The 9,752-nt window shown below is 35.8% G+C and overlaps 1 protein-coding gene across 1 annotated transcript in view; it reads right to left on the bottom strand.

The window, feature by feature from the left end:
- Positions 1–2,694: 2,694 nt before the first annotated feature.
- The window catches only part of LOC125031151 (very long-chain specific acyl-CoA dehydrogenase, mitochondrial-like), a 15,128-nt gene continuing 8,070 nt past the window's right edge, over positions 2,695–9,752 (bottom strand). Inside the window, exons 4-12 of the mRNA XM_047621696.1 lie at positions 8,702–8,827; positions 7,867–8,122; positions 7,002–7,177; positions 6,745–6,891; positions 6,394–6,510; positions 5,759–5,927; positions 4,715–4,899; positions 4,239–4,451; positions 2,695–4,048 (exon numbers count right to left, since the gene is read on the bottom strand). Of these exons, the coding sequence (XP_047477652.1) occupies positions 3,911–4,048; positions 4,239–4,451; positions 4,715–4,899; positions 5,759–5,927; positions 6,394–6,510; positions 6,745–6,891; positions 7,002–7,177; positions 7,867–8,122; positions 8,702–8,827 (1,527 nt within the window). The 3' untranslated portion in view covers positions 2,695–3,910. The remainder of the gene's footprint in view (positions 4,049–4,238; positions 4,452–4,714; positions 4,900–5,758; positions 5,928–6,393; positions 6,511–6,744; positions 6,892–7,001; positions 7,178–7,866; positions 8,123–8,701; positions 8,828–9,752) is intronic.

The raw sequence follows: 9,752 nt of genomic DNA, 5'->3' as shown, positions 1-9,752 counted from the left end.
TGGTTTATTTGTAAAAAGATAAACGGTAATAATTGTAGAAAAGAGATACCAATACTAGGGGCAGCCATACTTACAATAAAAATGATGAACAGTTAATTAAAATCAGTTAATCAAGATTAGCTATTGGAAGGTTCTTTCATTAACTGTTTCCCAAACACTGGCAATATTCGCCCTAACACTTTCATTGGGCTTGAGTCATATACCTTCCATGTGGTTTTGGTCAACGAACCACTTCATAACTGCCCTTAACGTTTGTATTGGGCAGTTATCCTGCACGAATGTGCTTGTTTCTGGGAAGGGCCATTGAATAGAAGCGTACTGATGGAAGGAATATTTCAAACAATTCAAAATAATATTTTGAATTGAAAGAAAATAATAAAAAAAAATATTTGTCTAAATTGAGTTCACCAACACCATGTATGAAAATCCACCCCCACATATTACAGGTCACATGGCAAACCCCGCCGTTTCATAGATATTTCATTAGTCACATCTGAACAGTAAATAATGATAGATAATCATAACATCAGAAATGACGTATAAGCTGCTATCATCTATAAACATATAGCTATATCAAAATTTGAACTGAATTAATCTATGAACAAATTGAAAAAAAAAAAAAGGTAATATTTGCACTTGTTATCTCTAATCCAAAAATGGAGCTTATTGTGCGCTCTCTACGTACTGCTGGGCGAACTGGAAGCGATGCTTTTTTATCAACCTTTCTTTGATAACGTTCAATGGTGAATCCCATGTAGTTGTTTTCTTCACCTTGCATCTTGTTGGCGGGAGCTGTAGGTTGCACTGGTGAAGGGGCATCCGGAATGAGAGGGGTCGTTCAGGGTGCCCTCCTCCTCCCACATTATTCGCCTGTATACTATCGAGCGGGGATCAGGGGCGTCACTTAAGGGGGGGTATGGGGGTGGTTCACCCCCCAATTCTTAAAAAAGCCTCTTTTTGCAGGGCAAAATCTAGTTCTGCAGGGCAAATTTTCTCTTACGGAATCTGCCTCAATAGCCGATAAGTATTCAAGATATATAAATAGCTATATGAAACTAATTGTTGATGATACTTGATTTATAACATACTTGATTATAACATTTATAAGAGGCTACTTATAAAGAGCTAGTGAGCTTTTTCTTTTTCGTGATTTGCAGGGCAAAAAATATTTTTTTCAGGGCAAATTTACCCGTCACCCCCCCAACTCATAACATGAAGTGACGCCCCTGCGGGAGATACCCGGGTCTCTTGTGTTTTCACTGGGAGAGAAGCTACTTTCCCTCATCCCAAATGATGCGGCCTCTATTTGCAATTTCAGATTGCCTTGCGTCTATCTTGAAGAAGGGGACAGCTTGGCACCTCGTTTTCACCTCGGATTTCCCTCAAGCCATTATGACGTCGTGTACCATCGGACATATTCAGGAATTTAGGAAGATTTATTATTATTAAGAGTATCAAATATATAATTTCTTGTTTTTTATTTTCTAGATGATTTCTCTCTTCAAACTACTCAAGTTCCGGGAGGAAAAACGAGCGTTTAAATAACTTTTCACACACAAGAAAATTAGTATTGCTATCGTAAACACATCTCGATAACGTATCACAGCTTTGACATGCACTGGCAAATACAAGGGGAATATAAATTGCATACGTGACAGATAAAAGTGGATAGCAAGATTAAATTCCCATTCTGTCAAGTTTTTTTTTTTTCTTTCAAGACATCAGATATCATACAACACATATATTGTGAGTAAGTTTAAAACTTGTTTTTCACCCTCCTTGGAATTACTCAGCTAGTAGTTGTTCGAGCAGAAACAAGCAAGCATGTATTTTCTCTCTCACCTGATTTAATGCAACTCCACAAAGAAACTTATGGAATAATAATAGTGAAAACTATGATCAGATTAATCGAAAAGAATAATACATACTGTTGTGTTATTAATCACAAAATATTGCAGCTATAACTGATACTTGCTGTGCTGAAAGAAGGGAGAATGGCCGCCTTATTTCCATAGGTGTTGTCATTTCGATAAACAAAATTCCAGGAAATGGCATTTAAAAAAATCCCACTACAAAGTCACCGATAGCTAATACATGCTTTGTTACCACTTGCGTGAAGAAAACGAACGATACGAGAGCTTACATTGTTTCCATCGAAGTGGCTGCCAGATATACAAGAGTATTACCCAGCAAGTGTATTGAAATCTTATTCTGCAACTGTACATTAACAAACAACAAATACATATTTTAGTGTGTTGGATGATAGTTGAAATGTGAATGAAGTTTGAATGCTAATGACCTACATGCTCACAGGCAAGGTCTATAAAAGTATACCTATATAGACTTTAAAATATACTTATAGACCTTTCCTACCGACAGCAAGCAAGTTGCGAATGGAGGTAAAGCTAGACTTAGTTGGGAAGAGACTATATTCTACACATATGTTGCAACCAATTTTCTCCATTCCTGATGTTATTCTTGGTCACTGTTACTGAGAGCGACTGACAGATGTCTTGGGAATAAATAGAAGGTAGGAAAGGTTAGGTTTGGATTTTTGGTTTGCATAATACCCTGGTTTTCTTGGTAGCAAACACCCATATATACCAATCATTTAATTGCTGTAGCAATATATATATATATATATATATATGTTAGTTTAAGCAAACCTGAAAGGTATTTAAAAATAGACAGAAGAAAGACTGGGATAAATTTATTAGTCTAAAAAATACAATATGTTCAGTAAGGTAGGATCTGGACGAGAAACCTTTGTAAATCAATGTTATTAATAGGCAATTTTATATGTACATTATTCATATATTAGCTAAATCTGTTACCTTAGCCTAAATTGCATTGTATTGGCAATGAACATAACTGGGAAAAGTAATCCCTGAAAGCCGGGAAAAGGGCCGGCAAATGCGTCTAAAAGTGCGACTCGAAATATTGATACGAGTATAACAATTTTTGACAAACAAAATTAGTCTTAAAAACAACCTGGTTTCAACACCTTCACTAACATAACATGATAGCTTGGCGTTTTAGCCTTTTCTCAATTTTTAAACAATAAAATCATAAAAAAAAAAAAATTCTACTACGTCTCAATTTAAAAGGATGAAATGAAGTAATATCAAATGCTCAGAATGTATATATTCTAGAGAAAAAATAAGTTGAGAGAAACAGGGTTTGTTTATTTTTTCTATGCCACAATTTTTTTTTTTTTTCTATTTTGAAATTACCATTTTTTACCTTTAATTTAGGCAGATTTTCTCCCAAACACCATAAAAATGGAGCTCTGATAGCCAGAACCCAACAATAACACGAGATTAATCTCTGGAAGGCAATTAGTAATGAAATATTCTACGATAACATTCCTTGTATATCACTTCAATTCAGGCATATATCTGACTTGAATTCCATCTTTACAACCAATAGTTATTTTGTACTCCACCAAAAGTCAGTTTTACAACATTCACTCTAAACATTGGTATAAACACTGGTCAGCTTTCTGGCCAAGAGATACAAAATTTATTTGACTTTGTGTTTCTGATGTGTATTATTACAAAAAATAGAACATGAAAAAGTAAAAAAAAATAATAATAATAATAATAAAATAAAAATTATAATGGTAATGATACTTCATAAAAAACAATTACTTAAATAGTCTACTGTGAGTTAATCACAGAAACTGCACCGGATTTAAGCCATTTTTCTGGACTAATGAACTTCAAAGCATATCTCTCTTCAACTATTGTATCTGGGCATTTATCTTCATCATTCCCATTTTCTCCACTTAAAAAAATGGATAAAGAAATGATACTAATCCATGGCATAATCCACCTTCTTCAACTACTTTCATTCTTTCATAAGAGAATTGTATTTTAACATGTGAAGGCCATTTTTAGTCCTGCCTCTCTTACATGCCCAGGGGCCTCTCTGCAACGATGCCACCATGTTCACACAACTCCTTTGCAATAGCTTCAAGGTCAGCAAAGTTCTTCTGGGAGATGTTGGATTTGACAGCTGTGAGGTTGAGCTGGATCCTGTCAGATGCCTGGTCAAAGAAGATTTAAAAAACATTGTAAAAATTATTTGATGTATTACAAATTAGTTACTTGTAATATTTTAATTTCCAATCTTCACTTGCATCTAAACATATAACTGCAAACTAAGTAAGCTAATAGTGATTCACTATGTACTCATCTAACCAATTAATCTACCTAAAACAGACACTGCTGGCTCACCTCATTCACCCAAACACGTGCAAGCTTTTCCTCATGTGCAGCAGATGGATAGTTCTCAGTGAGGGATCGCGATGCTCTTGAGAGGACCACAATGGAAGCATACATATCGATGGCTGAGTTGGCCAGTCGGTTCAGCAGGAACTGGCGGTGGACAATGTCCTTTCCATGCTTCATAAGCAGGCCTTCACAGGAGTAGCCAAAGGCTTCCACAGCCTAAAGAGGCCAAAAATGGTGATTTTAATGCATGATTTTGTGACAAAGTTCTCTCTTTAATGCAAAATATCTTCATGTGACGCATGTGTTATCATAGTAGACTATACCAAATGATACTTTAGGCTATTAAGTAATCTAATAAATCAAAATAATAAATACATTTTAGCCATTTTCATTCCATGGGGAAAAATAACTTAAAATAATGATTATTCGAAGTAATAAGTCAGTAAATAGAAAAGAAAAGAAAGAACAAAAAGACTCACTCTATTGAGAAGTGCAGCTGAATCCGAGAGGTTGGGATGGATACCCTCGATCGGGCCTCCATTGCCAAAACCGATGGCACGCTTTGCTCTCTTGGTGCCCTCGCCCAGAATGAGGCCCATGTTGGCTGAGGGGTTCTTCAGGGCCTTCTGCAGCTCCTTCAGGTGGCCACCTGCATACTGGAGACCTGAGAAACAAAGTTGAAAGTTGGTCACAAAAAATTTCATTGGAAAACATGAACAAATGTATAAGCATGTATAAGTCTCAACATTAGCAAGTAAAATAATTTGTCTATATAAATATACCTTAGAAGCACCCAGATAATTCTCTATATTTCAAATTTGTGGAATAAGTGCCAACTTCTGAACTAAGGTCAATAACAAAATATTCATATTAACACTTTGACCATGGATGGCATATGTAATAGCTGTGGTGGATTTAGTCATGGATGGCTACTGCATAATGCCATACCCTTCCCCTGGCTCAAAGGAGGGAGCTCATCTTTCTCCAAAAGAAGTGGCATCATTGGTTAGGAATCACTATTAGATACAGGCATGTACATTTCCCCCCCCCCCCCCCCAAACTTTTGTTATAAGCTATTAGTACTGCAGTCATTGGATCTATATTGAAAAAGAAAATTAACAATACATGACAAGTCTGGACTCACTGACCATACTATTCATAAACAGCTACCAAGACCCACAGATGAGTTTCTTATGTACTAGCTGTTTGTGTGAGCCAGTCTGGTACTATGCCCATATACTTGTCTTTCAACACTGAATGTTTGGTTTTGCTTCTGGCTATGGTGTCACTATGCCCCATCTGCCTTTACTGTATCTTTTGGCCATGGCATCATTATAATGCATATCTGTAACCCAATGCGTCTTTGTTTACCGAGTGTCTTTACACCCAAATGCCTCCACAACTGCACAATCAATACACAATCAATGTGCAAACAAATTTCACAAAAGAAAACAACATTTGTAATCACTGGGCACCTCTGGGTTAAATTACACATAAATCCCCAACCCTATCCTATAACACACCAGTCAATGCCACGAAGAGTCGCAGGATGTCATTGGTTCCCTCAAAGATTCTGAAGATGCGGAGGTCCCTCATGACTCTCTCGAGGCCAGACTCCTTCATGAATCCCATGCCGCCCATCACCTGGATAGCCTCATCTGTCACTGTCCAGGCTGCCTCTGAAGCAAACACCTGGAACCAAGAGAGAGTGATTTTAAGTGAGGGAACTGCTTTGAAGTTCTTTTCTTTTTCCGTTTTTCCTGCTTGTGAAGAAAGGAATTTACTGGAATGTATGAAAAAGTATTTCATGCATTAATTTTGGATACAATTTTAGAAATCCTTGAAGATATTTCAGTCTTCTATTTGTTTCTGCCAGTTTCAAACATGCTTTTAGGACAAATCTGTACTGATAGGCAAACATACAAGTCCCATTAAAAGCTAATTATTTATAAAACCATCAAAAGCTTTATCTTTAACCCTCTATATTTTATGGGACAGTCTGAATTCTAAGATATATATCTAAAATATAGGTACTACTTAATATGGTTCTCAAAATAATAAGGACAACAAAATTCCTCTATTTCAGCTGGGACATCAATATTTTCCACTGACTTTAGCCCTTTTGCCATAAATATTCAATCCCAAAAACCTTTCTTACCTTGCTGATAGCTGCTTCAAGGTGATAGTCCTTTGAGCCAGAGTCCATGTTGCTGGAGATCATGTAGGCCATAGATTCAGTGACATAGTGTAGCATTGCCATGCGGGCCAGTTTCTCCTGTGGATAGAGATTTTTATTTATTCAATTATCACAGATCTTTTTACAGGAAATGTTTTCCAAAAATATGCCTGTGCCAACACTAATAAACAAATAATTGGTGTTTTTATAAATACTTCATTCAAATGAAAGGTGGCATCAGATATAATTAATTTTATTTCATTCTAAAGTACAAATATAATAAATTTCACACACACACGTCAGGCCAACTCATAACACGAACCAGAAACCAACCTGAATGGTTCCGAAGCTGTCGATCCTCTGGCCAAACTGGATACGAGTTGTGGCAAAGTCAAGAGCCTTCTTGATGGAATATCTCATTGTCCCAGAGAGCGCACCAGCCATACCAAAGCGACCATTGTTCAAGATTTCCATGGCAACCTGCGAGACAAGACATCGGTAAGATATCAGAAAACCTATAAAGAATGCTACCAATGCCACGGATTTAACTACGTGTTGCTGTATCAAAATCAAAGCCTAAACTTCCTCACCTTGAATCCATTGCCGACACCCCCAAGCACATTCTCTGCAGGGATCTTGGTGTCCTCAAAGTAGACCTCAGCGGTGTTTGAGGCTTTGATGCCCATCTTCTTCTCAGGGAGGCCGTGCGACACTCCACCAAATGCTCGCTCCACGATGAAGGCTGTTACCTTGTCCTTGGTGACACCTGTAAGAATGGAAATGAATCTACTAAGCTTCCAGCATGTTTTTCAAAACTATTTGGAGAATATATGCAATGCATAAAGGAGTAAAATTATACACACACAAACACTGTAAATGAATCAATGAAAGGAAGAGCAAGAAAGCACACAAATATACCCATACATTCATTTTTTTTTTTTTGCTCTTCCCTTCATTGTTTTATTTACAATTTGTTCAGCTTGAATCCCTTACACAAAAGCATACACACATATGCTCACTGATTGAATATATGTCTTAAATGTTTGTAAATGTACATTTGTAATCCGATAATTAGACTTTTTTTTGTGCAAGCTAAGTCATAAAAGCTTTAGTGAAAATGAAGATGGCAATAAAGACTGAGGAAAGGAGATAAGTGAAAAAGATAGAAGAGGGTAAAGTACGAGGAAGAAGAAGAAATGTGGGAATTATAAAGATAACAAAGAATGAGGATAGGAGGACACAAATGAAAAAGCTGGGAGAGGAAAAAGCCAAAGTTAAGTTAAAGAAGTATGGGGGGAAAATTTAACCAAGAAAAGAAAAGAAAGAAAGAAAAAACTAAAAGGAATAAAAATAAATAAGGTCACTAAAAAGAAAAAAAAAAAAAGAAAATAAATAAATAAATAAATAAATAAATAAAAAAGATTTAGAAAACACATTTAACAGAATCTAACTTACCACTCTTAGGATCGGTCACAGGGGTCTGAGCAAAGACGGTGAAGACCTCGGCCAGGCCTCCATTGCTGATCCAAATCTTGGACCCGTTAAGGATATAGTGAGAACCGTCCTCAGATGGCACGGCACGAGACCTGATAGACCCCGCATCTGATCCGCTGGAAGGCTCAGTCAGGGCAAAGGCAGCCATGGTCTCTCCTGATGCGCATTTAGGCAGATATTTGGCTTTCTGCTCTGGGTTGCCAGCAATAAGGATGCCCTGAAATTAATAAGTTGTAAGTGTACTGACAGGTTTAAAACACCTATTAAAATCATTAAGACTTTGATAATATTTCATTTTGAACTATTTTTGGTTATGCAATATTGAATATTATGATGTCCGTTGAGCAATATCATCAGTCTAATAAGAAGTTGTATAATGGAAGAGTTACTTTAATATTAGTTACACAAGAGTGAAAGTTATACAACAATCAGTTACACAATATCAAATTATACAACATTCAACAACAAAGAGCAACAAAAATTTATATAAGCATGAAAAAATGGTTATAATATAAAGTATAAAATCAGAAGAAAAAGCCAGAAGACTGTATAAAAGAGGAAATGGAGAGAAATGAGACAAATCAATACAAAGAAAAAAGAATACAAAAAAAAAAAGAAATATAAAAAGGAAAAAGAAAAGAGAAGACAAAAAATATAGAAAAAAAGAAAAAAGAAAAGAAAAGAAAAGAAAAGAAGAAAAAAAAAAAAAACAAGCAAACAAAAAATTCCACAAGACAAGATAAGAAATCAAACCACCCTTGAGCAGACTGCGACACTGTCCTCCCCAATCACTCACCTTGAAACCAATAGACTGGTGGGCGCCCAGAGTGATGCCAACCCCAAGGTCGTGTGATCCTACAATCTCCACCAGACGTGCATACTGCGTGTTGGTTAGTCCCACTCCGCCCAAATCTGCTGGTACCTGGAAAGTCAATCAGAATCATTATAAGCGTGGTAATGATATTGAGGTTTGTAGCATTTTGATGAACTTTCTCTGAGGTTATAGTGTGGTACTGAGGTATTAACATTCATGGTGTCAATATCAATGGTATTGATTTTATTACTGCAAAAGGAAGGGTAAGCTGCTGTGCCATTTCTGAAGATATTGTACATTACTTTTGATCACTATGAGACGATGGGAACACTGACGTCTATTTCTATATAAATAAAAAGGGAATATCCACCAAAAGTTTGCTCTCAAGTACACTGTGGACCCAATAAAAAAAAAAAAAAAAAACTATGCAATATTACACAATCAAAATGGCACAAATACTACCCCATTCACTGCTTACGGTAAACAAACAAATCAATAAATATACAAGTAAATAATAATCAAGCCAATTGTCATTTAACAATCTGACAGGAAAAATTTGTTTAAAGAAATAGTAACAATATAAAAACACCTCCCTTAAACAAGCACATACAGCATATATCTATCTTTTCATAAAGCATATATATATATATATATATATATATATATATATATATATATATATATATATATATCTTTTCATAATTGTAGGAATTTGAAAAAAATATATATATCAGAAATAAATAGATAAATAAAGAAATATAGGGAAAAAGAAATCTTCAAGCAAGGTTTATCTACAATTTTTGCAAACCTTGCAGATAATGCCTCATTAGCTTTGACTATGGCTCTCTGCATATCCATAGCCATATCACACCAATTCCCTTTCTAGGCCTCCTCCTCCTCCCTAAACCAATCATACATCTAGTTTTCCCACCTCTTTCTTCTTGTAAATGGATTATAGGGAGTATCAATTAGTAATATGGTATATCTCATAGCTATATCTCAAAGCTAAACCCATCGCATTCGCTTTCACATT

The sequence above is a fragment of the Penaeus chinensis genome, chromosome 12 (assembly GCF_019202785.1).
Source record: "Penaeus chinensis breed Huanghai No. 1 chromosome 12, ASM1920278v2, whole genome shotgun sequence".
Lineage (NCBI taxonomy): Eukaryota > Metazoa > Arthropoda > Malacostraca > Decapoda > Penaeidae > Penaeus > Penaeus chinensis.
Note: the sequence above shows the minus strand (reverse complement) of the source record. Positions and strands in the feature narration are given on the sequence as shown.